At 38.8% G+C, this 25,969-nt stretch overlaps 2 protein-coding genes across 10 annotated transcripts in view; one reads left to right on the forward strand and one right to left on the reverse strand.

Moving 5' to 3' along the window:
• Window positions 1–9,834, forward strand: part of GATB (glutamyl-tRNA amidotransferase subunit B) — a 59,968-nt gene extending 50,134 nt beyond the window's left edge. For 4 of the 8 annotated variants that reach the window (XM_042467176.1, XM_042467171.1, XM_042467174.1 and 1 more), the window contains 2 exons: window positions 3,731–3,865; window positions 6,602–9,834. In XM_042467176.1, coding sequence (XP_042323110.1) covers window positions 3,731–3,865; window positions 6,602–6,727 — 261 coding nt within the window. In that variant the 3' untranslated portion in view covers window positions 6,728–9,834. The remainder of the gene's footprint in view (window positions 1–3,730; window positions 3,866–6,601) is intronic. The other 4 variants (XR_006103976.1, XR_006103977.1, XM_042467172.1 and 1 more) reach the window with 4 other exon arrangements.
• A 2,872-nt stretch (window positions 9,835–12,706) lies between these two features.
• FHIP1A (FHF complex subunit HOOK interacting protein 1A) overlaps window positions 12,707–25,969 on the reverse strand; it is a 98,395-nt gene continuing 85,132 nt past the window's right edge. For both annotated transcript variants that reach the window (XM_042467169.1, XM_042467168.1), the window contains 2 exons: window positions 25,000–25,138; window positions 12,707–17,100 (listed from right to left, as the gene is read on the reverse strand). In XM_042467169.1, coding sequence (XP_042323103.1) covers window positions 16,850–17,100; window positions 25,000–25,138 — 390 coding nt within the window. In that variant the 3' untranslated portion in view covers window positions 12,707–16,849. The remainder of the gene's footprint in view (window positions 17,101–24,999; window positions 25,139–25,969) is intronic.

A 25,969-nucleotide genomic window follows, 5' to 3' on the forward strand; every position in this document is an offset into this window, starting at 1 on the left:
AGATTGCAGTTGCCCAAACATGCAATTATTTCGTCAGTGCAGGATCAAGCAGAAGCAGCTGTTTGTAAAAGGCACTCCGCTTTCTTTCAGCCTACATCTCTTCAATAAGAGCCCAGGGAATACAGAAAAGGACTGCCCAAAGAAATTGCTTTTTTATAAATAGCCCATTCTCTAGGGTTTTTACAAGGCATCAGAGCCTAGCTACAAAGCTGGAAGGCGCTGTAGCATTAACTAATGATTATTCCAGGCTGAGACTTGTGTTCATCCAGCTGTGCTTTACTATGGATAAATAAGCTTGACTTGGCCCCACCTCTTGTATCATAACCTTCCACACCTCTCTGGTCTGGGGCCTACCTTTGTTATGGAGCTAATTTCTTTTTTTACCAACTGATAAGCAGTTATTACCCTGCTGGCTGTTTACTTAGAAAAGCTGCATCAAAGTTCCTTTTTCAATTTTGTTTATCCATAGTCTAGGAAGAAATATATAGAATCATAGAGTTGGAAGAGACCACAGGGGCCATCCAGTCCAACCCCCTGCCATGCATGGTGGTTGTTTTTAAGTGTATGGCACAAAGATCACATCTTTGTCAGCCATGCAGTCCCATGTAAATCTTCCTTTTATGTGCATTATGTAGATCAGGGTGGAGAGGGATGCCTGGCTTATGTATTCAAACCACAATATTATTTCTACACACCAGGTACCAGGACCAGCCTCAATAATAATTTTGAATACACACCTTTTATACATACAGTGGACCCTTGATATACGCTGGGGTTTGGTTCCAAGATTCCCCATGTATAACAAAATCCATGTATGCTCAAGTCCCATTAAATATGACATAGAAAAATGGTGTCCCTTATACAGAATGGAAAATCAGGGTTTGATATTTGAAATTTATACTTTTTTTAAACATTTTCAAACCGTAGATGCTTGAATCCATGTATAAAAAATCCGAGTATAAGAAGGGCCGACCATATAGGGCAATCTTTCTCTATGAACTACTTTCTTAGGAGAAGGTGGCCAGACTTTAAAGAGCTAATGATAGGGGAAAGTAAAGGTCTCCTTTCAAAGGCGTTTCAGCTTACTAGCTGCAATGTAGCTTATATCCACTAGGACAAGAGTAAGCCATATTGAATGCAGTGTTACTTACTTCTGAGTAGACAGGTACAGGGGTCCACTATTCATTGACTTTAAAAAGTAACAGGTGGATGTTTTTGGCACATATTCAGAGACGATAGGTCTTCAGATCCATGTTTGAAGCTCAGATGTTATTCCCTTTCTCAAAGAAGTTCTTAAGATACTCTAGAAAGGCATTATTTAATTCTATCATTCATTATCAGTACTAGTAGCCCTTAATATATTATAAGTGTATGTTGAGCATACAGAGCACTCTTCCTACATCAGCTCAGTAATCCAGCTATAAAACTTGTTTGGATTTATTTACTTGCCCTTGATTTTTTTTTTTTTTATTGTACGTTAACTGTGAATTATTGGTGGATTGTTTTTCCCAGCTTGGGGGAAAGGCAGGATATACATCAATAAATTAGTACGAATAAGAATAATCATACAATAGACTATAAATAATTTTAATTATATGTATCACCATGGGATGTTTAGCCTTGTTGTGGTCATTTGGTGACCTAAAGTGACCCTATCACAGGGTTTTCTTAGCAAGATTTGTTCGGGGGGGGGGGGGGCTTTGCCTTCCTCTGCGGTTTAGAGAATGTGACTTGCCTAAGGTCACCCAGTTGGTTTTCATGACTGAGTGGGGATTTGAACCCTGGTCTCCAGAGTTGTAGTCCAATGCACAAACCACTACATCATACTGACTCTCCAGAATGTTGTTGTTGTTCCTTTTTTATTCATTTATATTCTGCCTTTCCCCTAGAGGGTTACACAAATTAAAGGAATCACAAATAGAAACATAGGTAAAAGCATGCAGAAAGTTATTGGTACAATGTAAACTATATATGCCATTAATACCATATGAAACATACCTTTTAAAACTTATCGAATCTGTAGAACCATCAAAAGCCCTTGCTGTTCAATCCCAAAAGTCTGCTTTGACAAAAAAAATTTCATCTGCTCATAAAGACAGTAAGGAAAAAAACAAGTCTAACGTCCCTAGAAAAAGAGTTTGATAGGCTGGGAGCATCCATAAAAAGGCCCTGTCCAATGTTCTCAATAAATGCACCTGAAAGGATAGTGTGCCAGACAAGGGTTTCCCCCAAAGATCTGGTATGGGAAAGATATGGTCCTTCATATAGCATTGTCCTGAACTATATATGGCTTTATGGTTCATAATTTGCACTTTGAATTGTGCACAGGAATAGACTTATTTAGGGACAGGGAAATCATATGCTGTCTGTAGTCAGCCCCAGATAACCAACAAAAGTTTCTCAACATTCTTCAAGGGCAGTCCCATGTAGAGTACTTTACAGTAGTTCTGTGCAAAGTGGTTCTTCACGAACCAGTTCTGTACCCTGAGCCATTGGCTAATGTTCCTGTGGAAATGCACTCCTGGCCACTGGCTCAGGGCTGGATTAGGAGTACACTTAAACCATAAACTTTTTGGGGAGTGTAACCCTGTACCACACAGGTTCAATCCCTATTCTCTTGATTTGCCTTTGAACTGATCAGAAATACTTCTGTTTTGTCTGGCGTATGCTTCACTTTATTTTCCTTCATCCAGTCCATTGCTGATTCTAACTAGTTTAGAATTAAAATAGCTTTCTATTTTAGGAGGAAAAGACTTGAGAATCTCAGCAGATCCATGTGGTATGATCCTCTGCAGTTCTCTAACTTTTCAAATTAGAAAGTGAGAGATGTCTGGGTGGTGTGGGAGTGAGAACAGGGGGACAGAGCCTGAAGGAGCACCAGGATGAGGAGGAGGTAAAGAGCAACAAAAAAGAAAGGTGGGAAGAAGAGAAACTGCAGTGGGGAATACCACTAGGGTAAATCACAAGGATTAAAGGGTTTCTGGGATGTGTAAAACTGAGTATTTCTACTAATTGTTTATAAAAGAGGAGAATCCAATACAAACTTTCTGCTAAGGCTAATGCAAAGGCATTGAGAATAACACAACATGGTTTTGGCACATTATCAAAATGTGGTAAGCCAAAATAAGGGATGCCATTACATGGAGGCTCAGAAGAGTATCAGTGAACCAGAACAGCAATTTCTCTAGCCCAGTGTTTTCTTTCCTGCTTGGACAGCTGCCAGTGCTAGATGCTGTGAACTTTAACATTTATGTAACAGTTAAGGCATGAACAAGTATTCCCCTGCCGATAATTTCCAGAAAATTCAAGACAAGATGAATCTAGGTGAATATTAGTCAACCTAGCCAATTGTAATATAATTCCAATACATGTAAATTAGTTGCATAGTCATGCATGTCTATGACATGAATGTGCAATCTCTGTTTGGCACACAGCTATATTCCTTGCTTTACTTTGGAAGAGCTCAAAATGGCAATCCAGAACTGAGGTGTTCATTGCTTGCAAAGGGAAACACATAAGATAATGGAGAAGTAAATATCCTAAATATTATCTTAGTTTTCTCATCATGTCTGTGAGGAGTCATCACTAGACTGGTATCTTAGTTTGAGCTCTAGGGGTTCCTTATAGCCCTAACTCTTTTCTTTTTTTAGTATTGCTTATTTCACTTTTGCCATTTGAAAGACAGGAGACATGTTTGAAACACAGATTTTCCTTTATCTTGATGATGCAGGTGTTGGAAGAGATGTGGAAGGGGGAAGGGAAGACTCCAGCTCTGATTGTTAAAGAAAAGAAACTTGAACTGATTCGGGATCGGAATGAGCTCAAGCACATCTGTCAGGCTGTGATGGAAGGCCATCAGAAAGAGGTGATATTGATAACAACCCCAAGAAATTGGGAACAAGAGGCTTTGACATTTCAGGGTGGGCCATAGCGATAAAAGATTTAAATTGCAATCATCCCGTCAGATTGCCATTTTTGTTTGGCAACTCTTTAGAGGAAATGGAAGAAATTACACTGTGACATGTGAAGTGGCTGCAGGAGACAGCAACTGAGCTGAGATTTAAACCAAAGTATTCCTGGCTTCAGCAGTCTCCCTCTAGCTAGCCTGAATATTCCTTATAGACTGTATTTCAGCAAAGCAGCATCTGCTTGTTGAACAAAAAAGGATAAAAGTAACCCAATTAGATGTTCTTAAGCTTATAGTTAAATGTTGCTTTTTAATTTTGGAGGGAAGGAAAGTTGCCTGTCAACATATCAAACATCAGCTTTATAAGAAGGAAGTGCTTTTGTCTTCTTTCTGCAGCATGGAATGGGAAAGCAGTAACGAATGGCTTACATTAAGTAAAATGTCTGGGTACCCGTGCAGCTGGAAAAATCCTAACATCTATCATGAACAATGCCACCCACACTCACAGCTCTTTAGCAGTAGCTAACAGCTTTGCAGAGAGCTTTTGATAAAGAAAATGAACATGCTCTAGGTCTGCCTGACCTTCTTCATGCTTACTAATTTGTAGTGGCTGATGAAAGTGCCTCTGTATTTTTCCAACTGGCACTGAAATATAAGCACAGAGAGGCTAAACACTAGAAGTGATCAAGGACCACAAGAGGAAGAGGCCCACTACTTGGATCTTGTTTTGATAATGACTTAGATTGTGTGACTTTTAATTCTTTTTACTAATATTCTAGCTAAGCTAGGCATGAAAAATCAAAGCCTGCTTTGATGCTGCTTTTTCCAAATGACAGACCAGCTGCTAACTCTTGGTAGCTCACACACTTATGAAATCTTACATTATAAATTAACACTTTACCAGTTGATAAGTCAAAGTGTGAGCTGCAGTGCACTTTAGCATTATCAGCATATTCCAGCAAAGCCTATTCCAGGACCAGAAGTACTGTATCCATCCCACTGTTAATAGCAGAATAATTGTAACTGTATCCATCCCACTGTTAATAGCAGAATAATTGTAACTGTAGGGTCCACATGCTTTTTGCAAGAGGATTGCTGTGTGCAGCTTAGAGATTGGTAGTCAGGTGCAACGTATCACAAAATTGCAGGACATCATTATGAAGGATCCTTGTTGATGACCACTTGTCAGGTGCAACGTATCACAAAATTGCAGGACATCATTATGAAGGATCCTTGTTGATGACCACTTGTATTATACCACTGCAAGAGCACAAATTATTTTTTGTCACTGATGCCACAATCACTGTCAACTCAGCAGCTACCATCAGTTAGCAGCTACCTTTTATGTGGTTTTGGCAATCACTGTACACATTAAAATGCAACCAATGGGAAACGATGACACCCTCCTCCCACCGTCCAGTAACAACGTATGTCTTGAATGTCTGAAAAACGAGATTTCTCAGGAGCAGCACTACTTTCAGGAAACGTAACTTGGTTCCTCAGCAACAAGACAACAACTGCTTATAATTGGATACAGGAATTATTTAAATAAGCTCCTTAGAGCTGGCTAGTCTGTTGATAGTTTGCATATCTTTTTTTTCTAATAAGGGCTTTTTAACTGGAAGAGTAAATAGTACTTAGAATAACAAATAGATCTGAAAGAGTGTAACATGTTTTGGTTTGGTTATTTTAAAGATGAAAGCTAAGACTTTGAGTGTAATACGAGGACATCACAAGCCCCACAGAAACTGTTTGGGCATTGCCAACTCTTTAAGAAGTCTACACTCTTGTTCAAGTGAGCATTTGCTTTCCCCTCTGCAGTACATAAAGGTTATCTAGTATAAAAAATGACTTCTTGTTAAGGCAGGCATTGAAGACTGAAGTCCATAGCCCATGCAAACCCACAACTTGACTCCTAGAAAGGCTCATTCCTGTCCTTCCCCCACAAAAAAAAAAAAATCACTTGAGGATGAAAAAAAAAATCCCCCAAAAAGAACTTTTTGAAGCCCTTGGGGCCAAAAATTTTTTTTTTAAAAACCCTTCCCCCCCCCCAACTTCAAAATGCTAATCTCCCTCCCCCAAAAGTGGTAAAAATTGAAGTTGGAAGTGATTTCCAGTTACTTCTGGGTCAGGACATCAGCCAGTTTTCAGCAGTTTGTGGGTTCTATAATTCACTAGAAGGATGTGGAGGCTCAGTTGCCCACCTGACTTGTAGTCTCCTTGGGGCTGATGAATGGCTTGTTCCCCTCAAAGGCAGAGGTGACTAGACTAGCCCAAGATCTTGCACAATATCAAAACTTCATAAAACATTATAATTTGCCACTATATTGACTGTCAGGCTCCAAATGTTGAATTGTAAAAGCTTTGAGTTAGAAAGGAATCTGTCAACAAGGCTGCAGTATAGGCAGTTATTTTTAGCCCAGCCTTGAGAGATGTGTTTTGTGTCCGCTTACATTCGTCTTGTCAAAGAAATGTGTGCCCTTCAAAATAAGAAATGTGATCAACTGGGTAATAATCTTATGTTAATTAGATTGATACAACCTGGGCTTTCCCCCTGCCCACCATGAGAACAGTAATTTAGCAGCAAATCTGTTCAATGTGTTTTCATATTAATATAGTAATCTAGTAATATTGACCAAAAGTAAAGCAACTCTTGTTAACACTTTTCTTGTTTTGATTAATTTTTCTTTCAAGGTGGCAGAAATAAAGAAGGGAAACCAAAAAGTGCTGAATAAGCTCATTGGACAGGTTCAGAAAAAAACAAGAGGACGAGCAGACCCTGTACTGGTGAAAGAAATACTAGAGAAGCTGCTATCATAGAAGCCTAGACTGCAAATTTGGTATCTACCATACCTTTCTTGGCATCTGAAGCATCAAAGTGGTAATTAATGGAGCCTTTAGCAATAAATCTGTTCAAGACCAGTGCTGAAAAAAAAAGGGGGGGGGAACCTCCTTTGTCCACCTTGGCCAGTTTTGACTGTTGAGACTGTTCTGCCCATAGGACTTAAGTGTAAATATATTTTCAGATTGCTATTCCATTAAGCACCATTTTGAAGCAGTCCAACTATTTCTCCACATTGTAATCCATGAAGGAAGTTTCACTTTGGATCTTAATGCCATTATAGCTTTTTTGTTAAAAGAAAAGGAAGACATGTTTCTCATTCCCTTGAGAAAGGGTTAAAGCAACTTTAATAAGTCCAGGCACCTGTTTCACCCCAGCCATGCCATGCAGTGCTCCTGCACCCCAATAGACCTCACTGCTGTATGTTATCTAAATTTGGTGGCAACTAGAAATAGGAAAAGAAATCCACTTCCAGCCCTCACCCCCACATTTTGTGCTACAAGCACAAGCTCCCTGCATGTCTTCTTTAGTAAGAAAACATGCCCTTTCCAATTTGCTGCTGTGCTTACAGAAGAAATGATGAGGGTTGTAGAGCTGCAAGAAGGACCAGACTGTGTCTTATGCCTTAGATGATGTCTCTCAGCTACTGCATAGCACCACTAGCAACCATCAGTAAGGTTGTGAGTCCTTTAGATTTATATCAAAATAAACAAGGCAGTACCCTTATTGTGAAGATAGAAGCTTTTAAAAAAAATCTTTAACTTTATTTTGTAAAAAATCTCTTCTTTGTAACCACTAATTCTGTATATTGCAGGAGGAAATATATTACCAAGACTTTAAGCAACAGAGCTACTTGTCTTCTAGAATTTTCAGACAGTTCTTTCTAATATATGCCCCTTTACTTCAGTCACTACAGAGAAGAAATATTTTACACACTTTTTGATTGAAGCCAAGAGAAGTTAGGCTGTACCTCTCAAATGTTTTCAGGCATTTGTTTTCACTACCATCTAGAAGTTCTGTCATGGCATGTCAAGACACAAAGGGGTATAAAAACATTTTTCAGTGTTTAATGAATAAAAATTGTACATAAAATAACTTTTTATAAGTAATAAAACAGAAACATTTATTTTGTTTGGATCATCTTGGACATTTTGTACTTTCCTCTTTAAAAAGTGAGCTGTGCATTTATACTGAAAACTGAACAAAGGCTGCATTCATAAAATACAGATGCATGTCTCCATGAAATGAGGTATTGTCATATATCAGCAGATAATGTTCCTGGTTTCATACCACACGTTTTGGTCAGAGCAGCCAGCCGCATTGCCTTTTTCTGTCTGTGTCCATACATTTTGTTCTATGATGGCTCAATGGGACATCAGTTTATATGAGTGAACACACCATGCCTGGCATCCTGTTGGCTAATCCCAAGTAGATCCATTCAGTCAGCTGTTGAATGGTGACTCAGCACCATTGAATCATTGGCCCACTCCAGTCAAGGCTAGTAGCAGGATTGAGGCCATTGGCTGTTAGTAACCCATGAAAATATAATTCCACCTTATGCCTGCATATTTACATCTGTTGTTGTTGCAGTGTTTGTATCCCTTCCTCCTTTCAGAATAACTGAAGGCCCCTTGAACATACCACTGAACTGCAGCTGCCATGTCCAGTCCATGACTGGTGGAGGAGAGTGGAGGTGGATCAGAGAAACATATAGCCAGATGTGAAAAGATTACATCATCTTCTGGGACTTCTGGACTACCCCAATGGCTTTCAATGGGATGATATAATCATTCTGCAACTGGCTGCATGGACAGACCCATCTCTCATCTCTCCAACTCCTGCCAACCATAGAGTGGCCATAGGGCTATATAAACTCAGCAGTAAATTCTGGAGGGAGTGTCGAATGGTTGCTATATTGAGACAGACAGAATTCTGGCCATAATCAGTAAAATCCAGAAAAAAATACAGCATCTTGCATATATTTCAAGCATTTCTCCCCCTTAATCATGTTCCTTTGCTCCATGTGAATGCTCATTTAAATACTGGACAGAATCCAGTAATGTGTTTCTTTAGATCCTTTTTTTCCCCACAATCAATGATCCATTCACAAAAATCTTCTCCATGAAGGGCCACAGCAGGAACAGAAGAAAGTGCAAAATCCACTAGCCTTAAATACAGAAGTAGATTGTTGGATGTGGGTCATTAGTATTACGAGGATCACTAGATGATGGCCATACAGATTATTGGATCATGAGCAATTTGAACAACTGGTCCTCATTGTACCACCTTGTTTCAAACGCCAGCTGAATCCAGTCCCTGCTTGGTGGTAAATGCATTAGTTGTGGTAGTAACAGTGACTGTGGACATGCATTTATTCAGTTGTTATAATAGAAACGAAAAGTATTAATACAAAATTTTGTTCTTTATTGACTCTTGTTCTAGATATCATTTTGATTTAGACATAGATTGCACTTCAAACTAGTTTTGCAGCATCTACTTGACTATTTCTAATACAGGTGGTGAACCTTTGATCCTCCTGCTGTTTTGGATTCCAGGTTCCCTTGCCACTGAACATGCTGGCTGTGATTTGTAAAGGTTGGGAGTCAAAATGTCTGGAGGATCACAGGTTTCCTAGCCACCCCTAAACAAACTTCACGGAGGTGTCAAAGTTAAGAAAAATCGTTAAGTTTCCAAAAACAAAAGCAAAAAAAAACCCTGATCCTACCAACTTACAGATAAAGCCTTCATTTTCTTTTATATGTAAAGAATTTTTTTAAAAAAAAACTAGCTACCTTTATAATCTTAGAGGAAAACCACAGGTATTTTGTATATCTTTTAAGAATGATACTTCAAGCTTCCTACATTTTTGCCTCTAGGAAGTTTGGCCTATGTACAGCTGTGAGGCACATGCACAGACATTTGAGTATTTCCATTCTCTGCATGTTGCTTATTTAGCCCCTACTGCCACCTTCTGTAGGGTAGGTAGACCTGAATTAGAGCTGTTGTGCATGGCATTTAGTGATGGGTTCATGCCATTGTCACTATACATGTTATACATAGCAAATAAACCAAGTATTCAAGTGTACTGTGGACTTGTTTCCCAATTTTTTTTTCAATAGTCATTTTAAATATTACTCTAGATTTCATTCAAGGTACTTCATTCCTATAATACCTTATTACTAAAAACTGCTTTAAGATATTGGGATTGAAAATTAACTTTGGCAGGGTACAGACCGCCGCTTTGTGGCGGTCTGCCGCCGCCGCCGGTAGGTCCGTGGGGGAGCCAGAGTCTTCAGACGGCGCGGCTCCCGCGCGGACTGAAAAAGAAGCTCCAAAATGGAGCTTCTTTTTGAGTCGCGTTTGTGACGTAGCGAGGCGCCAGGGGCGCACTCGCTACGTCATAAAGGCTGTGACACGTACAGACGCTCAGCATCCGATACGTAAAGATGGCGGAGCCCGTATGAACAGGGTGCCGCCATCTTGTACGTATTCAATACGTACTAGGGTTAGGGGGGTGCGGAAGCACCGCCCCTTCCTAACCCTAGTACGTATTGTATACGTACTATTTGGCGGTCTGTACCCCGCCTTTGTAAGTAAGACTTCTAGGCCTGTTTATCTCTCCTGTCAGTGTCCATCCTCAAAAGATAGTGTGTTAACATCTGAAAATCTAAGGACAAAAAAAACCCTATACACTTTGGGCAAATGCCAAACAAGAATACAATCAGAACTAAGTGCTTGTCATTACAGCTTTGTGTAGAGAAAGTGTTTACTGGAGAATAAAGCTTGCTGAGAAGCCTCGTTTACAAGTGCCAGGAGTTCCTATGTTAAGAGGGAAACTGGGAGGCTGGTTTCCAATTGTGTTTCTAACTCCTGTAGAGGTTACTCACCTCAATCACATGGATCTTCTATGCTTAACTGAGTTAGATGTCATTGTTAGTATAATGTCTGCATCAGGAGTGTTGGAAGCGAGCATTTGTTACAGTTGCTTAAATCAGAGTCTGTGTCCTTGTGAAGGCTACTGCAGGAATGAGGGATGTGTGCACATCATGTCTGGCTGAGGAATCCAGCAGTAGTAGTTTTTTTGTGAGGATCATCAAATGCATTTCAATCACAGGGCACCTCTAATCATTTGTTACCGAGATATGATTCAGCAGTGCAGTGTTTTCAAGATGCATCTTCCTCACTGTCATTTTTAACTGTAGTAGAGCTCTTACCTTTCACATAAAAGATGGAGGCTAAAGTTTCTAAAAAGAGGCATAGGTCTATAGCTGACTGGATTATTCTTAGTTATAGGCTGTTATCCATTTCTGTATCAGACAAGTGAAATGTATAATAGGTAACCAACTCCAGTTATGTTTGAATAAAGCATCTTTTTTTCAGAAGGTATAGTAGAGTTGACGGTAGGGAAAAAATGACATTACTGGATGATTTGCTTTAGGAATTAATAATAACACTGTTTCACTGCTGGTTATATTGGGCATTTCAGTAGTTTCAAGAATAGGATCATTAGATAACCTTAAACACTAAATGTGCCTTAAATATATCCTTTCTCATCTCATTCGGTAGATGGCTAACGTGAAGGCTACTGTAGCACATTGGGAACAAATATGCATCATTCCAAAAGTCTTTAGTTTATTATTTTTTAATACCTACACCTGAATTTACCAAGACAGAACAGGCAGACTGAGGCATGCCTTTGTAATTGATTAGTGTATAATATACCGGCAAGGAGGTTGCCCTTGAAAGATGGCACAGAAGTTGCAATTGGTGCAATATTCTCCAGTTCACCTTGGGAATGGTAGGTGCTGCCTATGATGTTCTGCAAGCTAGTGTTTACCTTGAAAGCCTGGAGCCAACATACCTTAGGAGGCAGGGACTCTTTTTTGAATTCCATGCTGGCAAGGAGCATTAGATCACACCTTGCTCTGTATTCCCTCATTACAAAATGTGAAATTGGCAGTTACTAGGAAATGTCATTCACACAATGAATCTGAAGCTATGACACAAAGTGCTGATGACAATCCAGAACATTAGTGGGAATATGTGGCTTTCCAAATGTTGGACTAGAACACTTGCCATTCCTTGGTACTGTTTATGCTGATTACAGCATATAGGAGCTGAAGTCCAAACAAAAGCTGGAGGAGCATACATTCCTTATTAGTGTTCTAGAGGGAATAATTTCTGTATACTGTGTGATGTCTAGCAATTAATTTAAAAAGAACAGCCACAAAATGTTGCTGTTTCTGGGTCACAGAAATTCCTGTATTCGAAACCTATGCTTAACCTTCTGGTGCAGGTCTATCAACTGGGGAAGGTCTGTCTCAGGTTGGAGAAAGGAACAGCATATACAATTCTCTGACACCACCCACTACCCATGTTTGTCTGTCTGCATAGGGCTTCAGTGCAAAAGTATTGTTTAAAATGTGCAGGAAATATTAGAGAAGTGACTTCTTTGAATTTCATTGAATGGCTGCATGTGCTATGCAAATCAATCACTTGGGCTAAGCCTAGGTTAGCCTTAAATAAAACTCAACAGTGGGGCATTCAGGATAATGTAAAAATAAGTCTTTATTTAGTATTCAGTTATTTGTATGAAACTTTTGTTTAGGATATTGCATGTAATAATCGGTAGGCTAATGTCTACTGAATGATTTGGCAAAAGCTTATGTAACTTTAATGTAAGTTAATGGCAATCCAATTTTCAGCTCCATGTGGAAGCAATTTATTGTCATGGTGATCACACTATCATGTGGCAATGAGTTTTGTAATTGAGAAAAATACAAAGTAATAGTACCATTTGTTGCACTCCCACAGAATTGTCATGAAGACAGATAAAATAAAAACCATGATGTACAGTGGGTCCTTGTTATCCACTGGGGTTTGGTTCCAGGACCTTCCGTGGATGCTCAAGTCCCATCAAATACAATGGCATACTAAAATGGTGACCCTTATATAAAATTGAAAATCAAAGCTTGCCATTTGGAATTTATACTTTTTTGGAATATTTTCAAGCCATGGATGCTTGAATCCATGAACAAAAAATCTGTGGATAAGGAGGGCTGACTGTACATTATATTTAGATAGATGTAGTAAAAATCTGTGGCACTAGTATGCAACCAGCCTTCTTGTAAATAGAGGAAGCTACACCACAGATGTATAATGCTGCCAGGAAGGGGGGCAGGGGGAGAGAATAAGAAGGCTGTGATCCAGGCTCCTAACAGCATATACAAGGAACATCAGCTTACCTACAGAGGAAGAAAGCTGTTGGACGTTAACTTCTATCATCTCCAGCTAACTAAGCCAATGGTTTAGGATGATAGAGTTGGGAAGAGTTCAACAATCAGGAATATCATGGGCTTCCCATCTTTGGTATAGAGAATGTTTCAGTGCCATTGCATGAATCTACAGGTAAATCATCCCTGAGAAACAGACATCCACCCTCTACTCCACTGGGCAACTGAAATCAAAGCATTTGCTGTCACATTAATAGTGAACTGGCAACACCATGAATAACTGCTCTCTCTGAACTGGTAGAGTGCCCAATATCTCTCACTGCAAATCCACAGAGAAGTTGTAATAAAGCTTCACTTAATGTGAATAAAGCTACAGCCCTTAGAGTGGTAACTATGATTTCTGGATCACACAGTTTCAGACTGCAAGGAATTGAGGAACTGGTACTTAAAACATAGCCTGAATACAAAGATCTCCTGAATGCAAAGCTTCAGACTGATGGACACTGAAACATTCAGTCACTTGTACCTGGTTCAGTCATGTATCTGGTAGATCAATACTTGATAAGTAAAATGCTTTGTATGAGCTGAATTTGTGGGGTACAGTTGTTAACTATTGCTGCTAAAGAAGTAATTCAGAGCTAGCTCGCTTTTTAAATGTCTTTTGGGGCTGGTACCCATCACTGAATTATCCCAAATAGCTTAGTTACGCACAGCAATCCAAAGCCACATTAACCAAGATGCAATTTTCACTTTCCCTGAGATGGCATTTATATAGGAATAATTACAACACTACAGCTTGAATTAGTGCTATAACCATGGCTTGGATAATTACACTGGAATACTGCAGCACTCAATTTCAAGGGAATTTTCACAAGATTTGGTTGCTTTTGATGTGAAAATCACAAAGCAGAATAAGCAACTCCATCTTGCATTTTGCACTCACATGGGCAAAGAATGGTCTACTTCTCAACATTTTGTGGTTGGAATTATTACTTTTTAAGGTATGTAAATCCATGATATAAATAAATTTTATATGATGATGATGATGATGATGCCTTGTTTTAATTGCTAACGTTCCAAAAGTCTATGAGGAGTTTCTTTTAACCCTTAATTCATATTGTAAATAGAACGAATTTCATTAAAGCCAAAAGTCAGAATTTTATCCACCTCTCTGCTTTTAGCTTCACAAATGTTAATAAGGAGTGTACACTAGAAGTGAAGTACAACTTTAGTAAAAGCAGTTTGGCAAATTTCTTATTAAATCAAGTTATCTTCAAAATGTGAACTATTGCAATAACTGAAAATAATAAAGTGGGGTTATTTCATAACTGAATTACACAAATGGTAGCCAGATCTTACTTTACACCCTGCAATTTTGGTCTCTGAAAACTGTCAGTGTGGCAGTTACGGAGACCAAAACCCTTTGTTTTTTGAGGAAACAGCCACTCAAGTATATATGGCCACTGTAACTGTAGCTTGCTTCTATTAAAAGGTAAATGCAATAAGCATACATTGTATTCACAAATTGTGGATTGCCCTGAATGCCTTACAGCAGAGCAGCACAGAAGCAGACAAAGTGAGGCCCCAAATGTTAAAACTGCACCTCTCCTCAGCCCTAGCTGATTACATTCTAACATTTGGAAGCTGGAGCAGAATATTCACCCGAGGTGTAATAAATACATAAAAATATTAAAATCTGTGATAAAGTGACTGGATAAGCTACATATATAGCAAAGATTTGTATACATTGCAGCAGACAGGAATCCTGATCAGGTGAACTGTCCAAATTATAGCAGTAATTTTCATGAATTAAAATCGCAGCTAGCTGAATTTCAAATAAGTGTGTGTGGTTACTGTATAGTAACATAGTAGTTATTGGCAGCAGTTTTAAAATTAGCTGCAGTTAACACACACACATATATACATTCAAATGATGTATCTTCCCCTATGTACTATATACCAAGACTAAAATTATGAGGCAGCTGTATTTACTGAAGAACTGGAACACAGCACAAAGATATCAACAGACATGGAAAACGTGCTAAAGATAGCACTGCCAAGCCCTTACCTCAAAAAGTGCTCTGCAACTTTCAGGTGCTTGGACAACCTATAAGAAGATGGAGCCTTCCTATTTGTTTTCTATGGCCTGCAAATTTCTGTTTCTGCTTCCACAGGTGGTACCAGAGACAAGGTCAAGAGACCAGATTAGGACAAAACTAGGTGAGCAATAATCTTTTCTCAACGTTGTGTTTCTAAAGGAATGATTTTCTGGAAAGCATGGGGCAATCAACTAAAGAGATTTCTGAACAACATATCTATGCAGGTGTATAGATAACAAGGATACAAACTCTCCCTGATACTATTAATACATCAGTGCACAATTTACAAACACATTAAAAAATAATTGCTTTCAAACCCTGTCTTAATAGCTTCTTTCCAATGGTTTTGAAGCAGTTTCTCATTCCTACCTATTGTAAAAGAAAATGAAGGCTTTCAAGTACTAAAGCATTAGTTACACAAAGCCAACTTCAGCACTGGAGAATAATTACTTTTACTAGCACTAGCTGAAATACAGCTGTAATGTTCCAATTCATCATGTTTGGACCTGTTTTAATGAGTCTCATTACTCAGAAAAGAAAATATTCTTAAACAATTGGACAACTGCAACAGGTCCCAGTGTTTATATCCCAGGCAGCAACCTCTCCTACACTTCTGGCATCCCTCACAAGTGCAATATTGGGACAAGCCAATACACATCATAAATAGCCAGTGTTTACAAGTACCACAAAACTTTTCCTGAGCCCAGTAGCATTTAAACTTTTAAAAATAGCTTATAGAAGCAAGCTATTCTTTTCCATTTTACAAAATTATGACTTATAAAATAGGTAGCAACAACTTCCAGAGGAAGTTAGCCTTTTAAACATTACTAAAACATTTACTAGAATCTTCAGCTTATCAATAAAAGTGTACAAACTTGTTCTAGAAAAGTTACAGCTTGCATAGAAACATTTTACCATGTGCAAATCTTACTAAAATAAGGCTGGAGTGCTTAGGTAGCAATCTAGGTTCTCCCCCCCCCCTCCAGAGGATGCTTAGAAATGGCAGAAAATAACTCCACATAGTCTATATGCAACATTTACTTGTTTCATCTACATTTCAAAGGAGTGAACAGAAGAGAGTGTCAGACTTGTCCACACCATAAGGCAATATGGTAATATGTTCAGCACCTGACATCACTAAGTAATGGACTTGTATACACTGAATCCATTTGGATTCAAAACTTCAGCTACTGGTAAAGAAGAATTTAGGGGGGAATTGTTAATTCCCCTTTTGAAAGGTACTTAAAACATCATTTACTCAAAAGGCTTATTGGAGTTGTCGTGATGGTCACATAAATATTCTTTAAAATTACCTCCCCCAACGCCTCCTCAAACTACCTATAGTTCAAGGGTGGACAAGGTTTGACCTTCTAGATGTTGGATTACAACTCCCATCATCCTTTGCCATAAATTATGATTGAAAGCACTGGTGCAAGTTGAGGTTCAGCATCTAGGGAGCCATGTTGTCCACTCCTGTATGTAGCAATTTACTCAGATAAATTTAAACCAGAATATCTACTGTAAATTTCTAAAGAGAGAATATGAGGTAAGCAAAATCAGTGACAAGAATAAAATAAAATTAAAAATAGTTTCATTAATACACAAAGTCTGTACGCTGCACAGTTGGAAATAAGGCCCACCATAAAGATGTAACAATTTCCCCTGAATCAAGTATTACCAGGAATATAAAGTAACATTTTCCTTTATAAGTAGTTTTTGTGTTTAAAACAAAAATTAAAATGTCTTTTTTTTAAAAAAAGTCTTAAATTTAATAATAATCTTCTAAATCACTAAATACTTTGTAACATAGAATGGAATGTTCCTGTGCAAGAGCAGCTAGCTCCTTGAGAAACTCTGGGAAGAGGGCAGCCGCTAAGATGGCATTTCGGATGTGCAGGGGAACGCTGGGAAGAGCTGTTCCTTTCTTTGCTTTACTTCCCAAGAAGGGCTGCAGGATGAGTTGGGAAGCCTCTGAAAGGTTTCTACCTTTCCCAGTGATGTTGTTGTGCTGCATGTTGTCTGAAATCAGAAAGAAAGAAAAAATGATCAAATTTGCACCAAAATCCAAATAAATCTAGGCACAGTTAATTATAGAAAAGGAGGACTTGGGTCACCTGGAGCCTCAATATTCCACTAGCTTTTTACAGATTTAGGCTGTTCTTCAGGCCTCTCCAAAATCACTAGTAAATCATTTTACAGCACTTTTCAGTGTTTTAAGTTTTTTATTTCATCTTCACAAGCATGCTGATTATTCATATTTTCATTTTAGTAATGGAAAATTAAGGCTTGGAGCAGGGGTTCCCAACATTTTTTACTTGTGGCGTCCTTTTCAACTTGGCAAATTCAACTTGACAAAACTTCCACTCAGAATGTAATTTCTAGTTTTCTTATTTTGATTCTACTTTTTGTTTTTTATTCTTTAATTTCATTCAATTTTTATTTCCTTCATTTTCCTAGAGTGGACACAGAGCACCTGGGAAGTGCATGCGGAGCCTTAAGGGCTGCTTGGAGCACAAATGAGAACAGCTGGCTTAGAGTGACTTGATTATCTTATCCACTGAGTGCTTCCCTGAATAAGTGAAATCCCCAGAGTCTTCCTGGCTCTCAATTCTAGCTTTACAGTTACATATAATCATAGAATGATAGAATCGTAGAGTTGGAAGAGACCACAAGGCCCATTCAATCCAGTCCCCTGCCATGCAGGAAATCTCAATGAAAGCATTCCCGACAGATGGCCATCCAGCCTCTGTTTAAAGACCTCCAAGGAAGGAGACTCCACTAGACTCCAAGGGAGTTTGTTCCACTGTCGAACAGTCCTTACTGTCAGAAAGTTCCTCCTAATGTTGAGGTGGAATATCTTTACCTGTAGCTTGCATCCATTGTTCCGGTTCCTGTTCTCTGGAGCAGCAGAAAACAAGCTTGTTTCCTCCTCAATATGACATTCCTTCAAATATTTAAACAGGGCTATCATATCACCTCTTAACCTTCTCTTCTCCAGGCTAAACATCCCCAGCTCCCTAAGTCATTCCTCATAGGACATGGTTTCCAGGCCATTCACCATTTTAGTCGCCCTCCTTTGGACAGTTTCTCAGTATTCTTTTTGAATTGTGGTGCCCAGAACTGGACACAATATTCCAGGTAGGGCCTGACCAGAGCAGAAGAGTGTGGCACTATTACTTCCCTTGATCTAGACACTATACTTTTATTGAGGCAAGAAGGAAGGGGTAACAGTGTTCATGTGCACTAGTCATCCAACTGAGATGCTAGAACAGGGGTAGGCAACCTGCGGCCCGTGGGCCGGATGCAGCCCGGCGAGGCCTTGGGACCGGCCCCAGCCTGGTCCTGCCATCGATTGCCGCCGGGGCCTTTGGCCTTTCGCGCGCAGGGGCAAGGGGGGCAATTGTCTATAGACGCCTCAGAAACATGCATTTATATTAACATTTTTTTAAAAAATCAGCAAATTTTTTTGCGTGTCCTCCACTTTTTTTAAAAAAAGTGTCCACCATTTGAAAATGTTGTCCTACATTTGTCCCGGTTTATTTATTTATTTAATTTTTTAAAAAATTATTTCATTATTTATTTTTTGGCTTTGGCCCCCCAGTTGTCTGAGGGACAGCAACCTGACCCCCGGCTCAAAACAGTTGCCTACCCCTGTGCTAGAAGCTTACAGGGAAAAATCTTTGGGGGTCTCCAATGGCTATGTCTGCATCTATTTCTGGTATTTAGTCTAAAGTAATCATCATCATTAAAGTTCAACACAAAGCATTCAGGATTTCAGAACCAATATATTGCCAGTTTTTATAATGTATATATAAAAACACAGACTCGTGTTACAGCTTGGGCAAGAAAGTGTTCATTTTAGTATTAAATACGAATCTAAGCATGTCACAATAACCTTCTGCCCAGCTGAAACCATCTTGTATCTACCATTACCACAGGGCATTTCTACCTGATATTCTCTAATTGACATAATGATGTGCGTTGACAGACAACCAGCCTCGGGCACTGCAATTTGGTTGCTGGCATTGTGAGCCTGTCTTGAAAGCCAAAGCTGCAGCTATCCAAGCATTTGTTTATTTTATAAGCATTAGTCAAGGGACCTAAAAAGCAGCTACAATGTGGGGGGGTGGGGAAGCAGCATTGAGCAATTCTGCAACTTCTGTTTCACGGTTATCAAAAACAGGTTCTGGAGACTCTTATCAGATGATGACATCTTTTTAAAAAATAGTATGTGGAACGTGGCCTGATGAAAAACTTAAAAACAATTTATTTTTAAAAAGGAAAAGACCAAGTTGCCCTTGTGATTAATATTTACTGAATGTTGGCATTAGTTCACATACCACCTAAGTGTTTTGGAGGCAGATATAGGAATGATAAGAACATGACAGGCAAAGATCATACAAGAAGCCCTTTAGGGATATATAAAATAGCAGCCAAGATCCAAAGTAGTAAAAAACCAAAGCCGTGACCCCAAAGCAGCTTCAAAACTTGTTCCTGCAAAAGCAACCTGAAAACTGTATTTCAAACTGATAGGTGTGTTTCAAAAGCAGCTTATGATATGACTCAGGAGTCAGCTGTTCAATATGAAATCCACCAAGTTAGTGCAAGCCGCTAGTGTGAACCAAAACAGCTCTTTGAATCCTAGCCTTTAATATGTTCACTTTCACACTCACAATTTTTATGACAGCTACTGTGGCTCAAACCAGTATGGATTTCTGAAATACAGTTCTCTGAATTAGCTTCTAAAATCCTATATTCTCTGATAAGCATCCTAAGTTATTGCATGCACCCTTGATGGGCTAATTACATGGAAAAGTGATAAGATAAAGTTGTAGCGGGAAGAATATAAACCTCTTGCTTCTCAGAAACTAGGGGAAACTACCCAATCAGGCAGAAACAGGAGACTCACTCTGAAAAATAATAAACAGGAATGACTTCCCTACACATGCTAATGCTACACAAGGAGTCACTATGGTTACTGTTCTCATCAGATTCCACACATTCCCAGCACTCCTGAACACAACGTCTAATGAAAACTCATATCCACAACAGTACTATACACACAGTCTTCTGATACAGGAAAATGAGAGCAAGAGCTTCTGACAGCAGAAATGTAATTCCAAAATCAAAACACAAAACTGATCAGTCCTCAAAATTTATGGGCAGTGCTTTTCTGATTCCATCCACAACACATCCAAATCACCGTTTAGCCCTTTTACTGATGATCTGTCCAATAAACAGAAGATATATTGCTTATGAACATAGAAGTCTAATTTAGCCATGGACAACAAACCTTGTAGTGACAAAAGGCCTTTGCGCTTTTATTTAGTCTGTAACCCCACTTCGATCCACTGGGAGAGGCAGGGAAACATAAATAAAATTTATTATTATTATTATTATTATTATTATTATTTATGTGAAGCAGCAGTACCTCCATTTTGTTACCTCTAATCTATAAGTGACCTAGCATCAGTTACAAAGGGGGCAGGGAACTAATGTTTTGGTCACTCTCCCTATACTTTTGATAATTGTATGAAGGTGTACCGTTTCCCCTTTTCACTAAAAATCCAGTTGAGAGATTCCTTATGAAGCTCTTTGCACTATCAATGAGAAATCCTGGGATTTTACCATTAGACTTTGGGGTAAAGCAACTCAGCTGAGTAAGCAAGATAGACCTAGATGCAAAAGAGATATATAATGCATTCTTTGTATGAAGGGGTGGTGGCATCCTCCTGGCTCACTTTTGCCCTGCCCTCAGTTTCATGTGTGTATGCACACACACATACAAAAGCTATGACTGCCACCATCTACCCAAGTAGTTGAGGTATGATGGGAGATTTCACCTCCTTCCTTCAGATTTCTTGTCTTTCCCAGATTTTTTACCCAGCTGGGTATTGTGAGCTGGATCAGTTGTCTTCCTTTTGGTTGATGCCAAGCAGAGTTAAAGTCTTCATCCTTTCCTTTAACTTCGTCTGTTGGTTTCTACCTTCTGTTCTTTAATCAGTTACCAGCTCATGAAAGGATATTTTCCCTTAGTCCATGACTTCTCAAATGACATTATCAAAAAACAAGCAGACTTTCTTCACAAAACGTTAATGTTCAATCACTAAGGCTTTCTTTCTCATATGCAGTACTTTCCAATAATTTATTTTACTTTGTTAAAATATTTATATGCTATCCTATATCCAAGGATCTCAAGGCAGTATACAATAAAATACATTTTAAAAAATCAAAACAATTTAATATGTAACACAATAAGAAATAAATTACAGTCTAAAAGCATTAAACTACTGTATATAACATATTAATAACATTAAACTATGCACATGTACAAATTGGGTAGTATCGTTAGATAATTGTTTTATCTTGGGGCTGAAATGAAACCAACAGTGATTTCAATCAGGCCTCAGAAGGAAGGGCATTCTACAACTAGAGCTCCCAAGTAAGAGGCCCTTCAACATTTTCAAACAGGGTTTTGATCCCACTGCCATAGAGGAGGCTCTCTAGAGCAGACATCAGTCCTCAAGTAGGTGTTTATACAGTAGTAATAGTTGTTAGGTTTGTATTGAAATCTTTTGAATTAATGTCTCCTTGGCTGGCCTTAAGGAGCTGCCAAGGCAGATGATTTTGTGAAAACCTTAAACTTGGGGGGGGGGGCTGGTACAAAGAACTGCATCTCCACCATATACCTTGCAGGTTCATCTTCTATGTTTGGGTGTGTATTCAAGTTGTCTGTCAATTGATGGTGACCCCATGAATTCAAAGGATTTTCTTGGGCAATTAATACTTAAAAAGGTGGTTTTGCCAGTTTCTTCCTCTGAAATATAGACTACAGCACCTGGTATTCATTGGCACTCTCCCATTCAAATACTAACCAGATCTGACCCTCCTTAGCTTTCAAGATCAGACAGAATCAGGTGCCTTTAGGGTTATGGTACCTCAAACCAGGCTGTAGAACTTTATTATTTCACACTGTCAGTCTTTGGGCTCTATAATTATTCTTTCTTATAAACAATTTTGAAAAGCTATTAATATTTTATCTGAGACTTTTGAGATCTTAAAACAATCTTCAAGCTCCCTTTTAACTAATCCTTTCATTTTTGAGACTTCCCCCAACTACTTGATGCTGATTGTGTTGGACTTGGAGCCATTTCCCACTGAAATATACATTGAATATTATAGCCTTGCAATCATTTTTTCCTCAGGAGCTTGACAGCTCTTATATATTGCAACAGTGGGAAGAGCCAGCAAAAATAATTTTCTTAAAGCTCAGGTAAAGTTTCTTTTAAGAGTAAAGCTGTGCCTGTGTAGGACTGAATGGGAGGCATGGAAGCAAACAGTACCGCCATGCCACTATTTGAAACTTTAAAAGACCCTTTTACAAAAACACTAATCTTAGATAAGCTGTACAGAACTATAGTACCACACACCTCTGAATTTAAAAAAAAACAGAATAATTACCCCCCCCCAAAAAAATGTCTAGAAAATACCGCAAGTAACATCACAACCCATCATCATAAAGAGTCCATATATTCCATGCAGCAGCATGTATAACAATGGATCCCGTATTCCAAGCAACAAAACATTATACTTTAAGTACTTGGAAAAAAGACTAAACTGAGTTTTTATACTTTGGACATATCATAAGATGACATGGTTCACTGAAAAAAGTATAAGAACAGTGGAAGAAGCAGGAAAGAGGAAGAGCACATTATAGATGATTCAGTCAAGGAAGCCACAGCTCTGAGTTTGCAAGGTCTGGACAGAGCTGCTACTAAAGGTGACTTGGAGATCTTTCATTCATGAGGCTACCATAAGTAGAAGCTGACTTTACAACAAATAACAACAACACAAATGAGAAAATCAGACATCCATGCCTCAGTAATGCTATCTTGATGGGTGATCCAAATGCAACCAATTAGTAACACACTAGTAATGGTGTGTCAAGGCTAAAATAATTGGTGGATCTGGTAGCTGTTCTTATCTTCCTAACTTTTTGTTTCAGTAAGGTCATTTAAATAGCTGCTTGGGAAGGAAGACTGGAAGAAAATTATAAAAATGAAAATGTTCAAGTGCCTCCCTAAATGCATATCCCTAAACACAACTACTCTGTTTTATGACTTTAGTTGTGTCTTGGTTGCTGCAGTAAAAGGTGACTGGCTAACACAGTAGAGCTGATGGCAACATATTCAAATGGCAGCTGCAACAGGGGATATTTTTCTATATGACAGGACCAATGTCTCCTCCACTCACTCAGGGGACTATGGCTAAACCTATTTTTAACACAGTCCACTCTACTTGAGAGGCCACATTCATGAAATGTCGGGCATACCCATCTTTCACGACAGGCATAAAGTGCTGAGCCTTTTCTGACTGGGATTCCTAAATGAGCTTTTGGAACTACTCTCTTGTCATGTGGTCATACTAAAAATAAAACAACTTGTGCACATATGTTAACAGTTACCATTTTGCTGGTCCTGTAATGAAGGTTACTCCTTCAGGAATTGGAAATTACAGAAACCACATAAACCTCAAACATTTCGGGTTTTTTCCTAAGGACGAAGGGTCAATTGTTTGACCAGAAGCTGAGAAGTGTGTGTTGTGTAAGCTTGAGTAAGCTACTATCTTTTCCTTAGAAAGGTCAGGTCACTGTGACAATAAAATCACACACTGTACACTCCCCTTAGCTTCCTGAGAAACAGCAGGCCATAGGAGAGGGGAAGGACAATAACTAAGTAGTGCAGCACATACTTTGCATGCCAAAGATCCCAGGCTCAATCCTTGGCACCTCCATTTAGAAGGATCAACTAACAGGGTGTGGGAAATGCCCCAGCATGAGAACTCAGTAGATAAATAGTCTGATGGGACTATAATGCTACCTCTTATGTTCATACAAATGTAATATGATACCTAATTTTATTTTTGCAGCTAAGAAAGTAAAAAAAAAAAGGTATTACAAACACTGCTTCATCGTGCTTCTTAAAGCAGCTATAGCCTTAGCAGGTCTTTAGCCAAAAGTTACTCTCATCATTGGATAGCTATCTGTAGATAGCTAATATTGATTCTGTTGGCTGCCATAACTATGCTACCATAAGCAGCAGTGTAGAAGTGGGGTAAAATGGTTACCAGCACTGCAGCATGGGAGAGAGATAGAACAGAAATTCATCTCTGTAAATGAAGGTAGTGGTCTTGCTGGCTTGTGAGTGGCTCGGGAGCAAGTACAGCAGCTGTCTTTGGAAACAGCTGTCTTCTGTTCACCCACCCACTGTTGGGTGGGTGGACAGTGCTCTATACTAGTGCAACAAAGCATTATGTCAGTGTAAATTACCAAGAGGATTCTCGCTCATATCCCCTTTTCAGGAGGTCTGACAATAGCTCACACTTCCCTGGGTCCTAGCTTTCACATCTACCTGCCAGGTCAAATGATGATAACTCCACTCCAGGTTGGTTACTACTTGCAAACTAGCCCAAATAAATTTTCCATCCCTATGTATCTGACAAGAGGAAGATGGACTGGGATGTTTTACAATATATTTAATCCCAAATATGTTTAATACCAGCAATAAAACCACCTAAAATATATCTGCATAGTAATATGAACTTAGCATACATTTATTCAAATCTTGTTAAATCAAGAAAGAATAGTGTGTTTTTATACATTAGCTCATTAATTACTACTTGCAGTTATATCCTGCCTTTCCTCCAGTGAATTCAAGGCAGTGTACATGGCTCTCTTCCTCCCTACTCTGTCCTCACAATAATTCTTTAGGGAGATGAGAGGAGAGAGAGAGAGAGAGAGAGAGAGAGACTGGTCACACAATGACTTAAGGGGACTAGAACTAAGATCTTCCAATTCCCAAACTAGCATTAACCACTGTACCACAACAGTTCTCCTTATTAAGAATAACAGTTACTTACCTTTGGTCAATGACTCTGGAGAAATATCTGACATGTCCACCCGTAGAAGGAGGTATTGTTGGGCTTGTATGAGAAGACCAGGAAAATCCTTTTCAATGGAAGCAAACTGCTCAATTTTGTTTTTCACAGATGCCAGCACCTGCCAGAACAATAGCAGTAATAAATCTTCATATTGTCATTTCAGTTATGTACTGAATTATCTGTGTACTGTGTCCCTTGCTCTCAAAATCACATTAAGGATAGTTACAGTGCCAACTCTGAACAACGGCATTATTAATGTACCAGTTTTAAGGCACTGTTCTGTGATGCCTTAAAACATGGAAAATTCCAGATGAAATATTCACAGATTTCCTATTTAAAATGGGTGGACTTCTAACTGCTGCATTTTAATGAGGCTTTATTAGATATTTTCTCATAGCAATCCTGGAGATATTAACAGAATGCTGCCCCAAAGAGTTCATTCCAAATTAGGCAAGGAAGAAAAATGGAAAAACAGCAAACTGAAGATAAAGCAAATTGCATTCACTTGCATTCATCCCTTATTATTCCCTTACTACATTTAGACTGCAAGGATCAGTCTTTTGCTGAACTGCTACATTACATGTTACACTGATGGCACTGTATTAATAATAAACAGAAAGTGCTAAAACCAGTTGCTAGTTGCTACAACAGACCCACATAGTAAACTGCTGAATGGTAACTCAACATATATGTAAACCTTATTGTTTCAATAGATCTAGTCTAATTGAGAGGGGGGAAATGAATTTCTTTACTTAAATCATTTGTTCATTACCTCCTATTCTACCAGGGCCCCTCAAATTACATGCAACAGCTAAAACATTAAACATAATAAAATAAAAACAAACAATGGTCCAAATCACACTGCAGAAATAATCCAGTTTGAAACCATTTTAATTGCCCTGGCTCAATGCTAGGGAATTCTGGGAACTATAGTTTTGTGAGACATTTA

Source organism: Sceloporus undulatus, chromosome 5, assembly GCF_019175285.1.
Source record: "Sceloporus undulatus isolate JIND9_A2432 ecotype Alabama chromosome 5, SceUnd_v1.1, whole genome shotgun sequence".
Taxonomy (NCBI): Eukaryota; Metazoa; Chordata; class Lepidosauria; order Squamata; family Phrynosomatidae; genus Sceloporus; species Sceloporus undulatus.